The sequence below is a fragment of the Lynx canadensis genome, chromosome D3, assembly GCF_007474595.2.
Source record: "Lynx canadensis isolate LIC74 chromosome D3, mLynCan4.pri.v2, whole genome shotgun sequence".
Taxonomy (NCBI): domain Eukaryota; kingdom Metazoa; phylum Chordata; class Mammalia; order Carnivora; family Felidae; genus Lynx; species Lynx canadensis.
This window is the reverse complement of record NC_044314.2, coordinates 75,232,792-75,257,332: the sequence shown is the minus strand read 5'-3', so window position 1 is coordinate 75,257,332 and position 24,541 is coordinate 75,232,792. Positions and strand designations below refer to the sequence as shown.

The following is a 24,541-nucleotide window of genomic DNA, read 5'->3' as shown; positions in this document are numbered from 1 at the left end:
TTTAGTTGTGGCAGAATTAAAAAGCCTAAAAAGCAGTTGGAGCTTGGAAAGCCCAGTAGCATTCCTACCCCCAGCAACACTGGAAAATATAATGAAATCAGAGACAGTAGAAATCTCAGTTCGGGCGTCCATCCCTTGGTCGTCCGAGAGGCAGCCTTCCAAACTGGTTACCTGGCTGATTGAACAAGGACCCTTGAAGGTGCTCCATAATTTTCAGGGTCACGTTCATATCCCTTCATCACATGATTTCACACACACACAGCCTGCCCTGGGTGTCTCGCTTATGCCTTGGAGCATCCGTCCCCTGCCCGTCCTCCTCTGCCAGGCTCTTTCCCACCCCACCGCTTCCATGGAGGCTCAGGGCAAGGCATGACTCTCTAAGAGGCATCCCAGGATGCGGCCCCTCATCTGTGGCCCCAGGCACCCTCTGGGCACGGACTACTCTGTATCATCCCTATTGATTTACTGGCCCATCCCGCCCACTAGACTACCAACTCTGTAGGAGCAGGAATGAAGTAAAACAAAGATCCTCTCTCCATTTAACCCAAGTATCAGAAAAAGCATCAGCCTACGAGCAAGCGAATAACTTCAGGTCACAGGTTAGGGAGGCAAGAGGGATTGGTAGGGACTGGGGCAAAATGGAGAATATATTTGTCCACTTGTCCTACCCAGCCAAGGGGGCAATTATTCCCCAGCTCCTGCCACGCAGTCTGATTTTTCTTCTAAAGAAGCTAGAAATCAAGATTTGTGTGTGAAATTTCTCCAGTTTCTCAATGTGGCAACCACTTCTATTTTTGTAAACCACGGAGGCCAGAAAGCAGGGCCCTGGCTGGTCCCCAGTTGTAACCTCTTATCCAGAAGCAGGGGGGTGGGAAAGGGATCAAGAACCAAAACCAGCACACCAAGGTGATTCCAAAATAGAGATTTGTTTATTAAGGATCATTTAGTCTCTGCATAAAAATCACCAATTGTTCCTCAGTGGGTTTTTAACACACATCAATTCTTTTGGGGCTGCTCTGTTCGCCCCAACACTTTAAAAAACACAGCTCTTTTTAGCGCCAAGAAGGACAGTTAAGGCAGCGAGGCATTTTTCTTGGGTCTCAGTAGATGGAGGGTTCATCCTCTCCCCCTTGAGAGAGTTCACACAGTAGGTAGTTTCTTAGGTTGGAAAAGCTGTCCCTGAAGAAAATAACTACGCAGAAAAATGCAAATATAGTCACACAGGGCCACTCATTTGTGCCTGATAGCTTTAAAATAACCCTCCCCGTGGCCATCAAAGGCTTGCTGGTTGGTTTCGGCTATAAAAAAACTGTCTGGCAAAAGACAGTAAGAAAGAGCAGTATCTTTAATGACTGTTGTGAGGTCGGGCTGTGCAAACCACATGAGAACACACGCCAGTTTGCTTTAAAAAAAAAAAAAAATCCCACAACAGGGGCTCTGTGTAATTTCAGATCAAACTCCTCATGGTCCTTAAAATACCCAAAACATCATTCAGCCAGATCCTAAGGACACATGCTTCTTTTTCAAGGGAGGGGTATGACACACAGTTCCCCCAGAGTTATGCTCCGCGTGGGGGGAGAAAAAAAACAAAAACAAACCTTAGAACTTGATTAGAAACATTAATTGATCTTTCCCACACTGAAATGAAGGGATAAAGTCAGTCTGTGCTGTTGTGAAATTCAAAGGAGATTCGGAAGTAGGATCGTTATTTATTGCTCCGTGAGGATAAACCCCCAAAAATGACTTAAAAATAAAAACCTGGGCCGCCCGGCCCCTGCAGACCCCGGCCGGACTCTGGGCCGCTCCGGGGTGGGGGCACGCGGGCCGGTGCGGGCGGCCCGCCAGCTTGATTCACAGTGATTCGGGTTAGCCGGTTGCTGGGGCGCGCGTGCCTACACCTTGTAGTTGAGCTCGGCGTTCATCTTGGTGTACATCTCGTAGATGACGTCGATGGTGGCCGTGTAGTTGACCAGGAAGAGACGGACCTTCTCCAGGCACTCTTCCTCTGTCACGTTCTGCCCCTTGGAGAGCGCTTTCAGGAAGTCAGACTTGTAGGGTGCCGCGTAGAGCGCTGCCTTGAGACGGGCGAGAGGGGAGGGGGCACAGAGTTAGGGGACCAGCAGGGGCCGCCAGGCGGGGCACAGTGGGGTTCTGGGAGGGGGTGTCCCCGAGGTCCCTGCTACTCATGGTGTCGGAAGGGAAAGGAAGAGGGAGATGTGTGTTCCCTTCTACCCCCGTGAGGGACAGCAGGAAGGACACCAGCTTCGGGGACAGACAGACCTGGGTTCAAATTCCAGCTTGTGCCGCCGACTAGCTGTGAGCCTTGAGCAAGTTACTTAGCCTCTCTGAGCCTCAGTTTCCTCATCTGTAAAATCGGGATGATAATGGCACCCACGGGCATCAGGTTGCTCTCGTAAGGATCAAGGAGGTTGTGCAAAGTACTCAGCATGGCACCAGGCACACAGTAGGTGCTCAGCATGGACGAGCCGCTTCCCTCTGGGTCCCCTGCTCTGGAGAAGGTGGACTGCTTTTTCAGAGACCTCACTTTCGGACCAGGGGAGAGGGCTGCTGACATGGACGGGGGCCTCTTTTCTCCTTCGGGGGGGGGGGGGGGGCGGCGACATGTCCCTAAATTTCAAGGCTCCCCTGACACTTGAAAAGTACAGAGAACAGGTAACGTGCAGAATTGCAGAGCCAGAAAGAAAAGGTTGCAGCTGAGTCAGAAGCTTAGGCTAGGAGTTAGACAGGCTGGGGTGGGTATAAATAATAATATCATCCGTACGAACAGCAGCAGTAAAGCTTTGATTTACTGAGTGTAAACCAGGCACCAAGCACTTTGTACATATTAACTCCTTTAATCTTTACTACAACCCTTGGAGGTGAGGCCTAGTTTACGCCCATTTGAAAGATGACGATGCTGAGGCTCAGGGAGGTGGAATCCCAGACCGCATCTTACTGTGTGACCTTGAGCGAGATAATTAACCAACCTCTCTGAGCACCAGATTCCTCATCTGTGAAATGGAGGTGAGGATGTGCGTTCGTGAAGAGTAGAATGTGTGGGCAGCCCGCCCGGGGCCAGGCACACAGGACATACTGTTATCACTCAGGTGTGGGTTGCAAGGACTTTGCAGGGGGCAACACAGCGTGGGGGAGGGGGAGCAGGGCTTCATGGCACCCACCTGGGCCCTGCCCCCAGCCCCACCAGGGGGGACAGTCAGAGGTGGCCCAGCTCTTCCTGCCTGTACCCAGACTGGCTCCTGTCCCAGCCTGTGCCTTGTAGGAAAGAGACCACCCTGTTGGACCCGGCTTCTCAGGGGACAGGGGATGGGCTGCAGGGGAGGGTGGCCAGGACAGGCTGGGCCAGACGAGGGGCCAAGAGACGAGAGTTAGCCAGAGACAGCATGGGGGGCACCCCAAGGACCTCCTGACATCTTCCCGATGGGCCTCTCAGCTGGCGATCCTGGGGGCCCCCAGGCAACCAGGCTGGTGCTGAAGCCCCACTTCCAGAAACCCTGGCTAATGTCACCCCAACGTAAGCCACCAAGAGCCCTGTGGACCCGCGTCTCTTTAGCAGATGCCCTGGTGGGTACAGGAGCCCTTCTTCCCCTCCCTTCCCGGGGTGAGGATCCGGGCAGAATCCAAGGGGCCAAACAGGCCTGCCCGCCAGCGACCCTCGGTCTTCAAGAGTCTCCGCCAGGGTTGCTCCCACAGTCCCCCAGTCAGGCGTCACGGGACACTCAACGGAAACAGCACGGAGCAGCTCTAGGAACACCCACCGCGGCCACAGATGGGGCTGGGCGAGCGCACGTGACAGGGCCCCTGCGTGAGCCAGCCTCACCCCGAATAGGCTCAGCTGGGCCCAACCAGGTCCCCCAGGGCCGCGGCTAAGCCATGGCAGGAGGGGGCGCCGGCTCACCTGGAAGATCTTCTGCACGATCCAGCCGTGGTACTTCTTGAGGGCCATCTCGTAGGCCTTGGTGGCGTTGACGCGGATGAGGTTGGGGTGATTCTCGTCCCGCTCCCCGTCGCAGATGCTCTGGAGGAAGACCTGGATGAAGCGGAGGCCCCTGCGGCCCGGGAGAGAGACGGCGCTTCAGGACCGGGCGCACTCGGACCCGCCACGCCGCCGGCACACCCCCGCACAGACCCTGACGCACTTGGACCCGAGCGCCCGCTCTGAGCCGCGGGTACGCACACACACGCACGCGCACACACGCTCCCGGTGGTGGTCACTCCTCAGGTGATAGCTTCGACCCCGCTTACGTGTAACGTGACCAGCCGGCTCAGCGCAGCGGCTCCCGAGCACCTTGTCCAGAGGAGACCTGCCGCTGGCCGCTGGCCGCGCTCCCCGCCGGGCTGCGAGGTCTACGAGGCCGGGTCTGGGCCTGCCTTGCCCACTTCTGTGTCCACGCGGCCAGCCCCCGCCACGCGTCAGCTCGCGGACCACGGACTGTGGACACACTGACGGGCCCGCCTTGTGCCTGGACGCCCCGCCTCCACCACCGCCCCAGCCACTGTCCACACCCTCCCGTGGCCACTTGAGCCCCTCCTCCAGGCCCTTGAATGCACGGCATCTCACCTCCGGCTCCCTCGGCCCCAGGAGGCTAGGCTCAGCACAACCTGCCCGTTTCACAGAGGAGAACATCGAGGCACCCCCGAAAGGCTCAGGCAAAGGCCAGGATGCGAACCCCACTGTCTGACCCTGGAGCCCGACTCCTTCCTTCCCCATCCTTCCCTCTCCCCCCGGAGTCCCTGGATGAGCTGCTCTGTTCCTTCCCTGCAGAGAGGTGGGGATCAGGCTGGCGGGGGAGGAGGGGAGGCTTTTAGGGGCAGGAGCACTGGGACTAAAGGGTCTCTTTGTCACCTGTGAGGTAAAGGGAAGTCCTCCATACCTGAATCAGAGCCCTTAACCATCAGGGGTCAGCCTGGGCTGTGGGACTGAGCCCAGGGGACAATCCCAGCCCCGTCCTGCCCGGCCACCTCTGCTGAGCCCCTGCCTCGCCACAGCCCTAATGACCGCCCTCTACCCAGCAGCCGGGATGGGGTGCCATCTGACCCTGTGGCTGAACACCTTCATGGCCCTCGGTGGCTCCCCAGCACCCCGATCAGGCTGGGACTCACCTCTGTCCAATCCCGCCTGGTCCCTCCCTGCTCCTGCCTCACATCCAGAACCTGTGAGACCAGACCCTCCGTACTAGCAGGCACCGGGCCTCTCCTGCCCTCCCACCTCTCCAAGGCCTCGTCCTCCTGGGACCCTCCTGCTCAGTCCCAGAGACTCTGCCTGGCACCTCTCCTCCAGGAAGCCCTCCCTGACCTCTCTCCGCTCTAGGCACTGCTACCCTGCTGTCGGGATGCACCCACCAGCCAGATACCCTACTCAGGCTGTGGTATCTGAAGAGGGACCCCACTTGTTCGATGCGGCATCCCACAGGCCCAGCACACAGCAGGTGCTTATTACGTGCTCAGCCAGTTGGCGTCTCCCTTCACCCGCCCTCCCAGTCACCCGGCTCTGCCCGTGTCTGATCGGGACACGAACAATCTAACCGAGCTGAACATCACCATCTGCCTTGCTCCTCCTAAGAAACCGGCAGAACTTGCCGATGGATGAACCAGGGAGCGGGCCTCACCCAGGCCTGTGAGTCTCTCACCGAGAGACAAAAGTGGGTGGGGGTGGTCCCTAAAACATGCTGTGAGGGCGTTAACTGCAGCCCACCCACCCCCCTGACGTCCTCTCGGCTGCGCCCTCCAGGCGGCAGACTCTCTCTGTTCCATTTCACCGAAGAAGTATGTGGTGGGGAGAGGCGGCCGGCTGGGGCTGGGGAGAGACACAGGGGAGGAGCACCCTTCCTGACTGCAGGCCCAAGAGAGGGCAACACTAGGAACATCCATGGGGCGGAGTATGTGCCTGGCTTCATGGCAGCTGCCAGTGGTGTCTACACAGCTAAAGGAGAATTCTGTGGCTGGTAGAGAGCTGTGTGAGCTCAGCCAGCCAACTGCCTGGGCTCTCTCTGAGCCTTGGTGGTCTTATCTGTGAGATGAGAACAACTGGATGTGGGGTCAAGTATCTGCTGGAAGGATGATATATATATATATATAGATAGATAGATAGATAGATAGATAGATAGATAGATAGATAGTGATTATGAGCGTTCTCAAGTTTGGGGTAAGACTGTCTGGGTTCAAATCCCCTATCAGGGTACCCTGCCTCCAGCCCATGGGACAATTCTGTGCAAATCAGAGAGAGTGCCTTCTCCTCAAGACGCTGTATTTCTGTCAAGAAGCTCTCATAAAGTCGAACCTGGCACGTGCATGATGCAACCAGCCTTAGATAGGACACCTTTGTGCAGTGTACAACCTGCACAACTATGCTTGGCCATTGGGGTCCAGCTCTGACCCTGTGACCTGGGCACATTACTTGGCCTCCAGAGCCCCAGTGGCCTCCCCCTGTGAGATGGGGATGATCACCACACCTAACTCACAGCACACGAAATACGATCAGGCGTAAAAAACGATTAGAACGATGTCTAGAGTAGGCACTCACTTGCTATGCCTCTGATGGGACTGGAACAAGGGAGCATCACCAGCAGGGGGGCCTTGGCCCTTTGGGCACTTTTTCTCAGCATTTCACACACGTGAAAGGAACGGGGGTGGCCTCGGAGGGCAACAGTAGGGTTGGACACTCCTAGTCTGCAGAGCAGGGCCCCCGGGGCTGCACGGCCACACACGCCCTGCCCCCCAAGCCCATCACCTTTTCAGCCACATCAGCGCCAGCGTGGCTCCCACTTTGGGCCACTCTGCTCCGTACATTTCCTTCTCCACCTCCAGGATGTTCTGCAGGGTCCGGAATTTGGCCGGGTTGCTGTCGTACACGGCTTTGATTTTCTGAAACAGAGCACACGGGGTTCTCCCTTGGAAAGGCCGTCCCCACGGACGGCCGGCCCCCACGCCTGGTCGGGGAGCACCCCTCTCCTTCCCACCCGCGCCAGCACCAGCAGCAGGGGCTTGTGCCAGTAACTACATGACAGCAACTACCATGACTGTTCACGTTTACCGAGCACCTTCCGTGAGCCGGGAGGGTTGGCAAAGCCCTTTGTGGGCGCTGCTCTACTGGATCCTCCCAGTGATCCTGATGTTGCTGTCATGATCCCCGTTTGCAGTGGGGAAAGCGAGGCTCAGACAGGGGAAGGGATAGCTGGCAGCGGGATCCGCCATAGACCGGTTCCAGGGTCCATGCTCTCCAACCACGATCGATGGCGCCTCAGACCCTGAGCATCGGAAGTGGACGGTCGCTTTGGGATTCAAAGATGCCCGGGAACAAGGCTCCTGAATCGGAGCCAGGCACTTTGGATCTGAATCCCACCTCCGCTCCTTTCCTTGCTGTGTGACCTTAGGTGAGCCCTTCCACCCCGCTGAGCCCCGGCTTCCTCGTCCGTAAAATGCGGATAATGACAGACCAGCCTCAAAGGGCCGCTGGGCTGACAAAATGAGACAACCCAGCGTGGCCAAGCGGCAGGCCAGGCCGTACGTGGATCCTCACGGGGAGAAGGGCAGTGGCTGGGTGACGGCAGTCCAGGGGATGACCCAGGAATGGGGAGGGGGGAAGGGCCGAGCCAATGCACCCGTGGACTTTGGAGTTTACTTCTCATTTGGTCGGGGTGGATACAAGAACCAGGAGGTTCCTTCCCAGGTCAACCCTTCAGACGGTCATCCCCGTCAGGCTGTGACTGCGAGGTATATGATTTCAAAGGAGCACCAAGAGCCCTGGGCCAGATGACCTGGGGGCCAAGCCTGTTTTCCACGTCTCCTTCCTGTTCCTCAACCTGGGGAGCCTGCGGCCAGGAGCAGGGCACTGGTGACTAATGCAGGTTCACAGTCCCAGTGGAGGTTCCGGGCTGTGGCTGCTGGGCCAAGTACATACCGTGATGTTGCCACTTATGTCTGCCTTGATGGGAGTAAACACTGGGGACCCGAGGCAATCTGGGGACAAAACCAGAAGAGAGATTCAGATTCCCAACAAGGAGGAGATTCAGGAACTCCATAGGCCACAGACGCTTGGGAACCGGAAGGCAGTTCACTTGGTGTGTTTAGGGACGAGAGGAGCTGTTTATAGGTGGTAAGAAGGCTTGTGGGCGAGTTAATTTGGAGCGGTGGGCTCCAGGTGAGACCAGTTTCTTGTTGCAGGACTTGTCAGAGCCTTTAAAATCCAACTGGAATATCTAGGGGGCAAATCCTTTTATCCACAGCGCCCTTTGTTCTTGGACAGCACTGCCCAGAACTTTCTGCAGTGATGGAAATGTTCTATATCTGCATTAATATAGACCCCATGTGGCTACCGAGCACTTGAAATGTGGTGTGACTGAGAAACTGAATTTGTAATTTTACTTGACTTTCATTCATTGAAATGTAAATAGCACACGTATTGATCAACACAGCTGTATACAGTACCTTGCAGAAATAATGTTCTGAGAAACCCCTCTTGGCCAACAAGGCGGATCACCGCTAATAGACCAGCTGGCCAGGAGGCAGTCTGAGGAATCTTATGAGGCAGAAGGGCCAGATTTATTAAAAATGACCTTCTCGGGCGCCTGGGTGGCTCAGTCGGTTAAGGGTCCGACTTCGGCTCAGGTCATGATCTCGCGTTTCATGGGTTTGAGCCCCGCATCAGGTTCTGTGCTGACAGCTCAGAGCCGGGAGCCCCTGCTCCCAAATCTGTGTCTCCCTCTCTCTCTGCCCCTCCCCTGCTCACGCTCTGTCTCTCTCTCTCTCTCTCTCTCTCTCTCTCTCTCTCTCTCAAAAATAAATAATAAACATTAAAAAAAAATTTTTTTAAATGACCTTCTCATTCACCAGCCTGTAAGAGAGAAAGAAACTGGCGACGCAGAGGCTCCACGGTTCGGAGACCCAGCCTCAGAGCCCGGGAGAACACGTCAGCAATGGGGTCCCAGTCACTTAACACAGTGTGAGGGACGCGGGCTCAACCTCCACCCTGCTCTGCAGGCACTGGCCTCAGCCTTCCCATCTAGCCAGTGGGGCAACAGGACCGATCAGAGATGCCGCGGGCAGGACTTGAAAGAACCCACCTCCAAGGCACACGTTTTGTTTAGGTCTGGAATCGGAATGTTCTTAATTGGAGGGGGTTTTCCCTTCTTGGTGTTACTGGTGACACCGTTTTTTGTCTTTGTTTTTGAAGTTTATTTATTTTGAGAGCGAGAGAGCGAGCGAGAGGGAGAGCACGGGTGGGGGAGGGGCAGCGAGAGAAGAAGAGAGAGAGAGAATCCCAAGCAGGCTGCACTATGCCAGCACAGAGCCAGACTCCGGGTTCAAACTCACGAACCATGAGACCGTGACCTGAGCAGAAACCAAGAGTTGGACGCTTAACCAACTGAGCCACCCAGGCGCCCCGCCAGTGACACCTTTGAGTCGATGAAAGGCAGACCTCGAAATGGGCGGGGCCTGGGACTCTGAGCAGCCTGCCCCCCTCCTTTCCCTCCTTTGTGACCCTCTGGCACTGTCGTGAGGACCTGAGACACCCCACAGGTCAGAGCCCCTTGCTGAGGGCTTGGCATGGAGGAAACACGCAGGGAACGGCTGGTTCCCTCGTGAGCAGGTTCAGCGCGACCCTCACCCTCAGAGCCTGAAGCCAGCTGTGCTCCCCCAACACATTCTTCCCCCCCTCGTTGCTGTGTCCAGAGACCACAGGGCCCCGGGGACACAGACGCCCGAGCAGGCCACCGTGGGTACCCACGGGAGGGACATGCCAGACTCTCCTCGCCCGGCAGGTCAGGCAGGGGCCTCCGTGTGCACGCCACCTTGGCCACACGGGAGCAGAGGCTTGGGGGAGGGGCAGCTGCAGACTGAATTCCACCCAAGGTGACCCGGCACACCTGGCCAGCCATCTGGAACAGTCCAAGCACAGCTGTTAAAAGAGGTGCATTGGGGAAACGGCTTTAGACACTATAAATGAAATACCCCAGAAGCCAGTGGAAAGAAAGTGGGGAAGGCATCCAGACAGATGGGGTTTGTTTGAATCCTGCCCCGGCCACACCCCAGTTGAGCAAGTCTCCTCGCCTGGGTGCCTCGGTTTCCTCTCATGTCAAATGGGGCAGTAATAGTACTTAATTCATAGGACTGTCACAGGAATTAAAAAACCATGTACTGGACGCATTTAGCAGAGTGCCCGGTGCACGAACACTCAATAAGATGGATTTTGACCATGTTCACGACTTCAAGCTCCGTGGTCCTGCAAACGTCAGCCAGCTGTGCTCAGAAGCCACGGGCCCTGCGGAATCTCTGCCCAACGGGAACACGCTTGGCCTGTACCCACATCCCTCTATCCTCTGCCTTCTTGAGGCCCCTCGTCAGGCCCAGGGCAGGCTTCAGGCACAGAATCCTCGGGCTGACTGGCCAGCCTTCTGTCATCCACTGGGCTTCTCTCCCGTGCCTGTGGGGCCAGACCTCCTTCCACGGGGCCGTGCAGGTGCGGCTCCCGAGTGCCGGGCTGGGGGTCCAGACGGCCTGCCCCACTTAATCCTGAGCACTCGGGCCTCCCAAACTACCCCATCCCAATCTTTCATCTTGCCTGACGCACCACTGACTTCATCCAGCAGGGACGGTCGTGGAATTTGCTAACCCTGGAGCACATTACTACGGGCTGCCGCAAAGGACGAGGCGTTCTGGACTTAAATAGTAATGCAAGCAAGCCAGTCGCAGTGACTGTTCCCTCTGTGCAGCCAGGGGTCACCAATGCTGACCCTCACAGGGACCAGGCGGGTCCCCTGGATGTGCTGCATGGGGACTGACTGCTCCTCAGCTCTGGCTGATGGCTTCATGTCCTCATCCTCCAAAAATGCATAATGTCCAAAGATACAGGGTGAACTGATGGATGGAAAAACAGGTGCAGTAAAATATTAATGGCAGAATGCAGGTGGTGGGTGTGCAAATATTCACTGTAAAATTCTTTCAATTTTACCTTATGTTTGAAAATTGTCGGGGCACCTGGGTGGCTCAGTGCGTTAAGCGTCCGACTTTGGATCAGGTCGTAATCTCACGGTTCCGTGGGTTTGAGCCCCACATCAGGCTGAGTGCTGACAGCGCAGAGCCTGGAGCCTGCTTTGGATTGTGTCTCCCTCTCTCTCTGCCCCTCCCCTGCTTGCACTTTGTGTCTGTCTCTCTCTCTCTCTCAAAAAATAAATAAACATTTAAAAATTAGGAAAAAACTTGTAGCATTTAACGTGCTGGGGGAAAAGTCAGGGCTTGTGTTTTCTGTGGGGGTTTTTTTGCTCATAAAGTCGTATTTTTTCCTTTTACTTTTTTTCCGAGTCCGTTTCACGGTGCTTGTGGTTCCACGTGTCATTCTATTTACCACCCATCTCCCCCTTGGACTTGAGCTCTGAGAGGGCAGGGACCTGGTCACCTGGGTCCCCCCTCCCCCCCGCCCTGTGCCCCCTGTGCCCAGCATGCGTGGCACGAATGAGTGGCCCGACGGTGGAAACTTCCCTCCAGTCCCACTTTCTATCCACCCACTGGTGGTGCCGATTGACCCGACGCATGGTTCTAGAGGCACCCATACCACCAAGATGGCGGAGAATACGGGGAGGGGATGGGGCCCCAGTTTCTCTGATAAAGGAGAACGTAGGAAGACTGGCCCTGGGGGGCCGCGCGACGTGGGGAGGCATCATACGTGCCAACTGAGTGCTCGGTCCGCGTGTGATCGCTTTCCCCGCTACGGGCCGAGTCGAGGAGAACCTTCCATGGGAGAACGTACAGACCCGGGGCTCCGGAACCAGTCATTGCCAACCACGCATGGGCGGTTTACCGGCCTGTCCCAGTGACACAGGTCATTGAGCATGCATTTCAGAGACGCAGGAAAATGTTATCTGGCCTCCTCGGCTCTGAAAAGAGCTCTTGTGCGGTTTCTGAGCAGTCCTGCCCCGGTGGCAGGGAGAAAGGCTTTTTGTTTCGCGTTCTCCTGACAGTGCGCTACGCGGGCCACGAGGCCGCTGTGGTCAGCAGGAGCCGGGCCCTGGGAGCAGTGGCTACTGTGGCCGTGGCCACCACGCAGGGACACAGCTTCTGCTCCACCGGGGAGGGCAGGGAGCGGAGGAGGAGCTGAGAGGGACGGCGGGGGGGTGGGCGGACCCCAGGAGAGAGGGGTGGGGAGGCTGACCCCAGAGTCCACTTCCAGCAGGAGAGGCATCTCTGTGCACACGCAGATGCGCACGTCGGGGTCAGTTTCGGAGCACCTGGGAGCAGGGAGGAGGCGGTGTGGTGCTCTGAGGTCTGCTGGTCTGGGTTGAGGTCCCAGGTCTGTGACTTTGGACAAGTGACTTAACCGTGCCGGGCTCAGGTCCCTCACTGTCCGCAGCCCACAGGTGCTGTGTGCAGGTGCAGTTGAGGCTGAAACCTGCTTCAACATGACCTGCTAAAAGTTCCGGGCTTGTCTGTCTTTGGTGTCGTCCAAGGCCGCCAGGCCCAGAAAAGTCAAGGGACTTGCCTAGGGTCACAAAGAGGAAGCCAGGCACTCAGACGTAATTACAGAACCAGGGCTGGTTCCACTTCTCCCTCACCTTTCTTTCTAGAATGGTCCCAGCCAGGTGAACTCACCAAAAAGGAGAGTACTCTGACAGGAAAACCAGAAGATGATTTTAATCGCCAAGCACATGGTGGCCTTTTGAATAGTTTAAACTCAGGCTGGCCCCTGCTCTGGGCAGACTGTGACACTACCCAGCCTTACCTTTCCTACAGAATGTAGCCGTGCCCCAAAATTACCTTTCTTGTTTTACCAGTTTTGCAGATATACCTCCAAGTTGGTTTTTATTGTTGTCAGCAAACAGACTCTCTAAAATGCCATCCAGAAGCCCTCTGCCAAAAGGGAGGGAGGGGGTTTGGATGGTTTCCTAGTTCCTCATCTTACCTCCAGGGAGAAAGGAAGTTGTAAAAGTTGTGAGAGTTTCTTTCTCCGTGAAAGAAACAAAGAAAGAAAGAAAGAAAGAAAGAAAGAAAGAAAGAAAGAAGAAGAGAAAGGGAAAGAAAGGAGAGAGAGAGAGAGAGAAAGAAAGAGAGAGAGAGAGAGAGAGAAAGAAAGAAAGAAAGAAGAGAAAGGGAAAGAGAGAGAGAGAAAGGAAAGAAGGATAGACGAGAAAGAGATAGGGAAAGAAAAAAGAAAGGAGAGAAAGAAAGAAAAAAGGAAAGAAAGGAGAGAAAGAGAAAGAGGGAGAGAGAGAGAGAGAGAGGGAGAAAGAAAGAAAGAAAGAAAGAAAGAAAGAAAGAAAGAAAGAAAGAAAGAAAAAAGGAAAGGATAAGCTAGAACTCCAATGTCTTACTCCATGGGACTACTCCTAATGGGCACAGATTCTAAATACAGATAAGCCTTGGCTATCTGGAATATGTGGCAAATGGCCACTTCTGTTTGGTGTGGAAGGTTTTTCTAAGCATGCTACTCAATCCAGAAGGCATAAGGAAAATACCACAAAGCTGATTACAAAACCCAGAAACCTCTTACATGGGGCATGAGGAGATATCCCATCACCAATCACAGGCAAACAACAAACTGATGATCGGAGGGCTGGTCTGTGAAACAAACCATAGACTAAAGATAATTATCCTTAATATGTAAAGAGCTCTGATAAATCAATAAGAAACAGCCGAACCTGATAGAAAAATGGCATAACATAGAACAACAACAAAATGTCTTACCTTGACAATAAAAAGAAGATAAAATTAAAACGGCGAAATATTTTTTAGCTGTCTAATGTAACGAATGCCCCAACCTTCTCTAGTTCAACCACTCTGGATGAAACGCATCAAAATGTAACACAAATGTCCCTGCTTTCGTATACCAAGCCTCGCACGGTTTTCTAAATAGGGCCATCATCGATGATAGGAATTATGATAAAGGTGTGAGCCAGTAACCTCACAGGCCCCCTGAACCCTTCACTAAATGGCTCTACGTGGCATTTTCAGGTTTTCAGGACCATGTTGCCTAATCGAAAAGAAATTGTTCTTGACGGGCAAGGAGCACCACTCCCTCCTGCTTTCTCTGTAGCGCTTTCATTCTGCTAGACACTTGGGAAACAAATAACGAAGGGGGTCAGCATCAAGGTCAAGCATTTTGTGCATGACCTCCGTGACGATTCTGGCTGGACAACCTCCTACCTGGGATTCGCCAGGGTTCAGATGAAGGAGGTTGCCCAGAGAGCAGAATGCCCCACAAGCCATCGGTCACCATATGCCACCCAGAATCAGACTCGTTCCTGCTTTTCCCGGCTTCAACGTGGTTGGAAAGCAACAGTTGTTACGAACGCTCTGAGCACGACCACAGCACATGTGCAAGCTTCCCCACGACACCTGCCGGACACTGGGCAACGGGGCGACTGAACTGCCCTGCCTGGACCCCCCTCTCATTCCATCTCAGGAATAATTTTGGCAGAGGAATAAAAAGCACTCCTCTTCTTAGACACAAGGCTTTGCTTTCAGCCTGTGTGATTCACGATGGAAACCCCGACCCCAACCAATACTTACTTCAAAAAGGAAGAACAGGATGCCTGTGTCGTTGATGCTAGGAGCCTGGTTTAGGAAGGTTCTATTTCTTTTTTTTTTAACGTTTTTATTTATTTCTGAGATAGGGAGAGACAGAGCATGAACGGGGGAGGGTCAGAGAGAGAGGGAGACACAGAATCTGAAACAGGCTCCAGGCTCTGAGCGGTCAGCACAGAGCCCGACGCAGGGCTCGAACTCCCGGACTGCGAGATCGTGACCTGAGCCAAAGTCGGATGCTTAACCGACTGCGCCACCCAGGCACCCCATGAAGGTTCTATTTCAAATTCAATTTTTTTTTTTCAGTAGCTGGATAATTAGGTTCCGTTGTTAAAGATAGGGGGCAGATTAACTTTACAGGTCCTGGGTTTTCAAGGACCATAATGGGAGGCACTCAAATTACAGCCCATGGAAGTGAATCATTTATTAATCCACAGGCATGTGGTGTGTGTGTGACGGCTCAGTCTATACTAAGGCCTGCTTTGAGAATGTCCACCTTCGTAAAACTAAGACTTCTCGAGATAAGGCATTTTATTGTTGTGTGAATTGTCGTTTTTAAAATTTTTACTGTCTAAAGAGGAAAGGATGTTTACAAAACAATCCTGTGGCACCCGGGTGGCCCAGAGGGTTAAGCGCCCGACTCTTTGATTTCAGCTCAGGTCACGATCTCGTGGGTCGTGGACTTGAGCCCCGTGTCGGGCTCTCTGCTGTCAGCGCAGAGCCCGCTTTGGTTTTCCATGTCTCTCTCCCTCTCCCTCCCTCCCTCTCTCTCTCTCTCTCTCTCTCTCTCTCTCTGCCCCCCCCCCCACTGTCTCAAAAATAAATATTTAAAAACAAAAGAAAACCAATCCAAAACACTGGTTATAAATTAAAAATCACCCCTACGGCATGCCAACTCCCTTTGTCCACAGTTGTCCCCTTCAACAAAAGCCACCCCTGAAGTGGGGATGTGGCTGGGAAACTCATTTTTCTCTACTTGCTGTGTGGCCTGGGAGAAATCAGTTAACCTCTCTGAGCCGCGGCTTCCTCATTTGTAAAATGAGGCCGACAACGGACCCCACCTCAGGACCCTCACCTCATCGGGTCGCTGGGAGGCTTAAATGAGGTGTTGTTTAAAGGGCTTTGCACGGTCTCTGGCACCTAGTAAATGCTCAGGAAAAAAGAAAGTATTCCTTATGCTTATTATTATTATTATTATTATTTATAACATCATTTTCATCTTTCTCAACAGACAAAGCTTTTCTTCAGGGAGGAAATCCAGAGAAGAAGGCTCCCAATGACTGAGAAATCACAGAAGAAAGAGAGTAAGGGAGGGAGGAGAGAAAGTGGAGCCTACTGATGGATATGGATACAATTAGCAGGAAACCTCCTGTCATAAAATAAGGACTTCGAATGTACTCCAGACCATTAAAAAAAAAACGGGCTCTCAGATGAGAGTGGAGTGAGGGAACTTGGGGGAACGGCACCGCAGAAAATGAATCACTTCCGAGCACAGGAAAGTGTGAGCTGGCTGGTTTTTATGGGACCCTGGAGAGGGCGGATCAGCTGTAATGACTTAAAAGCTCAGATACAGTTAACACGCTAACCAAAAAGAAAAAAAAAAAAAAGCCCCCGATAACAAGTAACACTGTAAGAAAGCAACAAAAGGAGTGAACATCCACCCAGGCGGTTTTTAAACTGAAACAATGAAACCTAAGACCAGAGCCCGGGGTGGCTCACTGAAACCAGCTGCTTGGCCAGATGGGGATTTCCTAGCATTCCCCTCCCCCACTCCCAAACAGCAGGGAAGGGCCAGAAACGGGGCTACTTCTGCCCGGAGTAAGACCTCCCGGGTCTTTGAGTGCTGCCCTCCCTTATCACAGGGCCAGCCCACTTCTCAGCCCCGTGGACCACTTCCCAGCTGTGCCGACCTGGTCAACTCCCTTCCCCACTCGGAACCTTGGTTTCTTCTTCTGTAAAATGGTGCTACTCCTTCTGAATTTGTAAGGTCATTAGAAGGCTTAGAAATGAGACAGAGACTCGTTCAAAGCTCGGCACGTGGGCGCCACTCAAGACAGGAGTCACGCTAGCTGTGATCGGGGTCGTGCGTTATATTTTACAAAGCCCTCTGTCACTCGCTCTTCCCATTCCCTTTCAGGTCGACACCTCTGGACAACTCCGCTCTGCTGGGTGCACTGCTGGGCCCCGGGAGGGCCCGACCTCTGCCCCTGAGGGATTCGCAGTGGGGCACTGTTCCTTCAAGCAGCCCTGTGCTGGAGGTGAGGCAGGCCTGGATGAGCTAGCAAGAGACAGAGTGGACACTTTCCCTCCTACTTGTCCATTTGAGTCCCTCCAGGAGCAGAAGCCAGACTTCAGTCCTTGACCTCAGGGCCAGACTTTTCTGAACATGGGGACGAGGAGGATCTACTCGCAGTCACTGGAGGACAAAGCAGGCGGGCACCGGTGGTCTCTGGATGTTATAAATGAGGGTGCTAGAGCGGTCTCAGACCAGCAGCTGGCCCCAAGCCCTGGCCGTCGGTCACCAGACCCACAGATGGAGAGACAGCTTCTTTCTGGAAATCTTTGTTTCTTTCCCAGGGGCTGTGTGGCAGTGTCTGAAGGCCTGAGGCCACCCGTCCTATCTGGGCAAAGATGGAGCGATTCTGGGCGCTGAGCACCCAAATCATTTGGGAAGGTCACCTCCATCCTTCTTGGGAGGCCAAGCCCAGTCGGGGCTGGAGGCCTAGAGAGGGGATGAACTTAGGCGTGGACACGGCCTTGGCACCGTGGAACCAGGACTCAAGCTCGCGTGGGCTCGGCCTGCCGCCAGGGCCCGTGTTTCTTCCCATTCATCTACCTATGATTTTCAGAGCAAGGCCTTCAGCAGACAACGGACCCAAGTTCAAAGTGACTTCTCCCGGTTGAGCCTCAAAAGCAGCCAACTCACAGCTGTTACAGACACAACCGGCTAACACAGGGGAGTCAGCGGCACCTCTGTCATCAGGGGTCATGCAGATCTTCCCTGGGCCAGGTGAGATCATGAGCGTGACACATCAGAAGGACATCGGGCACACAGTAGGTGCTCCTCAAGTCTAGTGGACCCCCACCCACTACCTGCAAAGGCACTACCAGCCACTAAGAGTCTCCTGGTAGTTTCAAAATGGCAAAACCCTATTGCAGAAAGTGTGTTTTTGGCCTCTTCCTCCCACAGGGACACAGTTTCCTCTAAAAGCGTCCCTCACAGGCACACAGTCTATGTCCGGTCCCTACAGAATCCAGCCTTCAACAGACACTCAACCAAAATGATAACTAACCTGCTATAGTAAGACGGTTTAATCCAGTTTCTTGCTCATCTCTCTTGCGATATTAGCTTTAAAACACCGCAGAGATCTGATAGGTGGTTCCGAGTCCCAGGAGGTACTTGTTGCCCTGGGGCAGATAACTTCCCTCAAAGAAGGGGAACTTCTTACTCCCAGGCCAAGGGGTGTTAAGTGGGGCTGGTTCCCAGGCGGTTAACGCCATGTTCCAATTACAGGAGAAGCTGACCTGTTTGGGATGACTGGGTGACTTCTATATCCCAGTCATTCAAATTTGCATTCAAATGAGCAAGGGTTGCGGGGGGGCCCAGCTTGGAGGGCCAATTACGAGGCAAACACCCGGGAGGAAAGCTGCATATCTGGTTTGCGGTTCCGCATCTTGAACCCGTCACTGTGCCCCCTGGACTCTTTAGTGGCCATGCAGGTGGCTCCACGCGGGGCAGAAGGGGGTTTCTCCTCTGCCGGACAGGAAGCCAGGACAGCAAGCGGCACATGGCCAAGACCGCTGCATAAGGAATCCTGAGGCCTGAGGCCCGAGTTCTGGTTTGACCTGAGCTGTGGCTGGGCTCCACTGGTTACCCCCTGGCTGTGTGACCCTGGGCATGTCACCTAACCTCTCGGGCCTCGGTTTCTCTGGCTGTATAACAAGAAGATAATTCTGTCCTTCTGGGCTGCAAATGTCCCCCCCCCCCCCAAATAGAACGAGCACTGAACCAAAGGGATGGGAAATCACTCTTTCTGGGGTTTCCCCTACGACTATTTAATGAGCACCAGATACCTGTAAGGCCTGATTCTCTGAACGTCCATTTAATTACATAAGAGATCTTAAGGAAGAAAAATCATCCCCAGAAAGTGGATGTCAAGAACTGAGAGACGGAGATCATTCCCTTCCGCTTCTGCATCTTTAGTTTCTCCCTAAACAGTGAGAACAGACAGGCGTGACTTCATGCACCACGTCCGACTGACCTGGAACAGCGTGTTAAGAAAAACACCGAGGCTGTGTCTAGACTAGAAGGGAGAGAGCGGTATCATGACTGATTAATAATGTCATGTCTGCCATGGGTACGGTTTATGAGTTATGTATTTTTTAAAATTTATTCATTTATTACTATTTAAAAAAACTTTTAATGTTTACATTTATTTTTGAGAGAGAGACAGAGCGGGGGCAGGGGAGGGACAGAGAGAGAGGGAGACACAGAATCTAAAGCAGGCTCCAGGCTCTGAGCTGGCAGCACAGAGCCCGACACGGGGCTCGAACTCACGAACCCTGACATCATGACCTGAGCTGAAGTAGGCTGCCTAACTGACTGAGCCACCCAGGCACTCCATGAGTTATGTATTTTAATTCAGAAAGAGAGAGAAAAGCAAAATTTCTTCTAGAAAGAACCCAGGGGGAAAAAAAAAAAAACAAACATGGGAATGGAACCAAGAGCATTCACTCAGCAAATATCACCAGCTCACCTGGGGCCAGGTGCTGAAATAGCTCAAAGTCACAGAATGTGATAGGTTCTGTGGTAGTCTAAGGGAGTCAGGAAAGACTTTCCGGATGAGGTGACTTTCCCGTAGGGATAAGCGGAGCCCAGCCAGGCCAAAGGAAGGTGGTAGGCTGGAGAGGAGGAGGGGTGTGCCGGGCAGAGGCAAGTGATGGCACGGCACCACTTGTGGGGCTGCAAGCCATCCAGAGAGGCTACAACACAGATTTCAAGGTGGGGTAATAGGGAGCCACCGAGGCTTCTAGGCAGGGAGTGACCAGATGAAATGACATCCCTGTCCCTCCCTCCCCCTCTCCCACTGCCTCCGCCCTCTAATTGTTAGTACTGTAGAACATTGCTGCATAATTGACCTAAAAGATGAGAGAGGAAGCCTCACAGAAGTCAGTTGCAAGCTGATCACTCAGACATGAGATCCAATTACTGGGTCAAGGTGGAGAAAGAAGCCAGACAAGGGGCTGGACTCTAAGTGGACATAGTAAAGCCTGTACCACGCCAGAGGTTCAGGCCAGAGATAAGGACGAAGGGCTAGCCCAAGATGTGGACGCTCTAAGCCACACCAGACCCGCAGCCCGAGGAATCAGCATTCACCCGAGCCGACCAACTCTGTCACAAACCACACCCGACAAAAGTGAAAGAAATGTGATTGCTCTAAAAGCTTTCGCATCCTTCAACCCAGCAATTTCACTTCTAAAAATTACAAATAATGAAAGAAGTACACGAAGAAACATATACGAGGATGTTCACTGCAGCGTTGTTTACGAGAGTTGTTCACGAGAGCAGACCACGGGAGAAGCAATGTGCGTGGCCCACAGCAGGGGACTGGTTAATTAAAGGATGACCACATTCAAACAAAGGAATTCTAAGCAGCTGTGACAAATGGTGACAGGCATGGGAAGATGGTCATGCTATACAGTGGGCGGAAAAAAGCAACTTATGCATTTTCCCTTAAGACGGACAAAAATGAGTCCAATAGGAAAGTATTTCGGAATGTCAACAGAGATGCTCTCAAAATAAAAACAAGCAAACCAAAAAACCCGACCTCAAAAGGTTCTGAGAGGATTAGAGTACTAGCACATCGTAAGTGCTCAACAGATGACAGGGAGATTTTTATTTATCATTTCTTCTTGTAAAGTTTTTCCTTCGATACACAGATCTTCCTTACAGCATTCAATACTTTTTAAAAACACAGCTTTCTGGGGCGCCCGGGTGGCTCAGTCGGCTGAGCTCCCGACTTCGGCTCAGAGATCATGACCTCGCAGTTCGTGAGTTCGAGCCCCACATTGGGCTCGCTGCTGTCGGAGAGGGGCCTGCTTGGGATCCTCTGTCCCCCTCCCTCTGCCCCTCCCCCACCTGCACTCTCTCAAAAATAAACAAACATTTAAAGCAAAACAAAACAGCTTTCAACCCTTTGCCCTATTTATATGAAGAACAGTGGTTCTCAAACCGGATTTTGTCTCCTCGCACAAGTCGTTGTCCCAACTTGGGGAGAGGGAGGTGTTACTGGCATCGAGTAGGTAGAGGCCAGGGATGCCACTAAATGCACAGGACGGCGCCCACCACAAAGCATGATCCTGCCTCAACCGTCAGCCGTGCCATGGTGGAGAGACCCTGATTTAGAGGGAAGCGTGGCTGCAACCTATTTCAGACTTCTTGCCTCCACTAAGCCAGACCTGCCCCATTCAAGAAGACACACGCAAGCCACCCGGATCCATCCAGGTGACCACACGCCCCCAAGATGAGACAGAGCCCCTTGTTAGAGCCCACGGTGGATCTCAACGGACCCCTGAGTCCCAGAGAAACGCCACTGGTGGGAGCATCCTCCTAAACCTGAAATCCTCAGGAGAAACTCTTCTCCCAGACAAGCACAATGGTTCAAAATGGATTATCACATTTTTTTTTTTTTAAGAGGGCTAAGAATTATTCTGTGTGGGCCAACCCACGGAGGCGTCTGTATAAGTGGGGCCTCTGTCAACAGATGTGCTGCCCCACGGCACATGGCTCACAGCAAAGACAAGGGTCCTTTCAGATCAGAGGAAGGGAGGAGGGGGTGCTCTTCAGCCCTGGCATCCTGGCCCTGCTGGCTCCAAGGGCCACCGTCCCCTCTCCTCTAAAAGCAGCCAGATGATCGCATCCGGTGAGGGTGCCCCCAACTGCAGAACCGTAGTACGGGCACCTTTGCCGAAGATAAAGAGATTAACTTGGGGTTTCTCACCTCGACAAGGCAAACATTTGGGGCTGGATCAATTCTTTGTGGTGAAGTTGTCCTCTGCATCGTAGGGTATTTTGCGGCATATCCCTGGCCTCTACCCACTGAATGCCAGCAGCACCTCCCTGCACGCCACCCCCCCAGCCCCGCCCAACACACACACACACACACACACACACACACACACACGCACGCACGCACAAGCTGTGACAAACAAAAATGGCTCTAGACATTGCCAGCTGTCCCCTGAGGGGCAAAACCGCCCTCAGTGGAGAACCATTAGCTTAAACAGATTCTGAATCCTTGTCCAGGGCAAGCTGGCTGAGTCCTGCCAATGTTCACAGAACAAGAGGTGGTGGGGGGTGGGGGGAGGCATGCAAATAAAAAGTTCCTCAGTGCCAAAGCCAGTGAGTTCCCGAGCCCCTGCCTGGAGAGTCAGTGTTATTTCAACACTGAGATAACCGATAAGAACATTTCAGACACGCCATGAGGATGGACTAAGCACCTACTATGTGCCAGGCACTGCTCTGGGTACTGAGGGTGCAGCTGCGGACATAAAAGGCCAAGACCCTGCTCTCGGGTTGCTAACCCAGGTCTGAGGATCATACGAACCAGGTGACTGCACTCGCTCCAACCCTGATTAATCATCTACTATGTGAAGGAACCAAAACTGGACCAAGGAACTGATGCGATAACCGCTCCCCCCACAGCCAAGATCCATTTGGCATTTAAGGCCTCACAGCTTTACACACATTTACCCCCTCGCAGCTAGCCTGAGAAATCAGCAAACCCATTTCACAGATGGGGACCACCCACTTAGGGGTAATGGGAGTGGCTGTCCGTGTGCCAGATCTCTTCGGCCCCAGGTCGGTGTTAAGGTTCTGTCAGTTTGTGGGTCACAGCTGAACTCTGTCCTGGGGACGGGTATCTTCCTGCAAGGCCACCGAGTGAATGAGCAGGGCAAGGCGCAGGGCAAGCCCACACGGTAGGGTCAGGTTGCACCTTTAGCCAGGACCCGAAAGGCAAAGGGCAGCGGCCGGTGGTATTGTCTTCTATTTCCCATTTTCCATCCAGGGCCCGGGCCGGGCTCAGGGAGGTGAGGAAGGACGCTCTGAAACTGGCTTAGCAACTGCCTTCCTCATGCTCCCACAGCCTTCCTGGACCTGCCGTATGAGGCAGGGGTCTTCTTCCAGAGCCCATGCCAAGCACTCTGTGTCTGACGTCACCCCACAAAGCAGCTTCCCCTGACCTGACCCCTGTTCTAAATGGAGGAAAAACTTTAGGTGGTTCCCCCTAAAACCTCCCTCCTCATCCTTCCTCCCTTGGAGCAGGGGTGGGGTGTCTTTGATCTGGAATGGGGGAATTCTGAGGACAGAAGTGTTCACACCTGCGAGGGGGAGGCTGGAGAATGTAAGGAAAAGAGAGGGCTTATGGAATGGGAGGGTTATGTTAAGGGGAGGGAGTCGAAAGCCATTCTGAAAAGCAAGAAGGGAATGATAGGGTGAGGGATACAGGATTTGGGGTTGAAGGGGCGGGATGCTTTCGGGGAGATGGGAGGATTGGAAGTGTCAGGGGTGTCTGGGGGAGAGGGATGATTGGGGGAGCCCAAGGAAGTGGAGAACTGGCGCGGCGGGAGGGGGGTGGGCATCTTAAGGAAACGGTGGAGTGTGAGGTGGTGGAAATGAAGGAGTGGAGTGTCTGGAGGAGACGAAGGATCTGGGGGTGTCCGGGAGAGGGAGAACCTGGGGTGCCTGTAAGGAAAGGGGGTCTTGGGTGCCTGGGGAAATAGGATCTGGAGTGTCCGGGAGAGGGACGGCTGGAGGATGCTCGGGAGAAGGGGGGTTCGGGTGCATCTGGGAGCGCTCCGGAGAAGAGCTGCGGGCTGGCTCCCCCATTCACCCCTGCTCACCGAAGAAGGGCGGCAGGTGGGACACCGCCTCGAGGAAGGGCCCCGTCTCGATCTGCTTGTCCGCGGGCAGCGGCTTCAGCAGGTGCTCGGCCAGCAGCGCCATTTCGGGGTCGAGGCCGGCGGTGATGCCCCAGCCGGCGCCGCGGGCGTCCACGCCGCCCCCCGGGCCGCCGCCGTCAGCGCTGGGGCCGTCACTGCCGCCCGCCGCAGACTCAGGGGACGCCAGCGTCGCCACTTCCGCTCTCGCCGCGCCCGCGTAGCCGAGCGCTCAGCGCCGCCCGCAGGCCAAGCGCCTAAGCGCCCAGACGCGCCGCCCCGCCCCCACCCGCCCGCGCCAATCCGCGCCCGCCGTCGCGCCCGCCCGTCCAATCCGCGCCCGTCGCCGCCCGCCTCCCCGCCGCCATTGGTCAGGGGGCGGGGCCGGCCAGTCCGGCCTGAAAGCGCGCGGACTCGCCAGTCTAGGTCCGCCCAGGTGAGCCGCTCCCAGGTGAACCTTCTGCGGGCGTTCCCTGCGGCCCCGGCGGGGCGGCGTGTTCCCCCTCCGCCCCCAACCCGGGAGGACCGGCTCGGGCCGGGTCCTCGCCTGATGGGGGCGTAGAGCTGCCCAGGTCACAACTCCACTCACCTACCAGCCCAATTTTACAGCCCAACACAGCCAGCACCCCCGAGGACACCTGTTTCCCCAAGAACAGAGCCTGTCTGTCCTCCAACAGCCCCAAGCAACCTGTTGGACGCTGTTCGGGTCGCAGTTCTCTTTAGCTGCAACCAATGGGGACGTTTGACTGTTCTTCAATGATCTTTCACCTGTTGGACGCTGCTCAAGTCACAAGTTTAACTCGGCCATGCCTAGCTAAGACTCCCGTTTCCTGAAATCTGGGGTCCTGTCTGACCTGAACGGTCTGATGTTACCTAAGGGACCTGGCCCAGTTTACCATCCAACTCAACCACCATCAGACTGAACCCTTGTTTCCCCAAACCTAACCTCAGACCAATAGCCCAGGATACATGCTTGTCACCACTTGGAGCACAATTCACATCAGCCACAACCCACCTAGATCCTTGTGTCCTAAAACCCAACACCCATCTTCTCCAAAAAAATCTA

At 54.2% G+C, this 24,541-nt stretch overlaps 1 protein-coding gene across 1 annotated transcript; it reads right to left on the bottom strand.

Moving 5' to 3' along the window:
- Positions 1-906: 906 nt before the first annotated feature.
- Positions 907-23,627, bottom strand: LOC115528509 (glycolipid transfer protein). Its single transcript, XM_030336676.1, has 5 exons — positions 23,440-23,627; positions 7,919-7,977; positions 6,749-6,882; positions 3,917-4,067; positions 907-2,075 (listed from the first exon to the last, which is right to left on the bottom strand). Exons 1-5 carry the CDS (start codon positions 23,540-23,542, stop codon positions 1,893-1,895), a joined length of 630 nt encoding a protein of 209 aa, XP_030192536.1. The 5' UTR covers positions 23,543-23,627; the 3' UTR covers positions 907-1,892.
- Between the last annotated feature and the right edge of the window lie 914 nt (positions 23,628-24,541).

Bases quoted from the DNA above. Each gene is read 5' to 3' on its own strand.
- LOC115528509 (XM_030336676.1), bottom strand. From the start codon at position 23,542: ATGGCGCTGCTGGCCGAGCACCTGCTGAAGCCGCTGCCCGCGGACAAG. The intron at 7,978-23,439 runs GTGAGCAGGGGT...TTTTGTCCCCAG, and splicing joins CCACCTGCCGCCCTTCTTCG to ATTGCCTCGGGTCCCCAGTG. The intron at 6,883-7,918 runs GTATGTACTTGG...GCTCTGTTTCAG, and splicing joins ACATAAGTGGCAACATCACG to AAAATCAAAGCCGTGTACGA.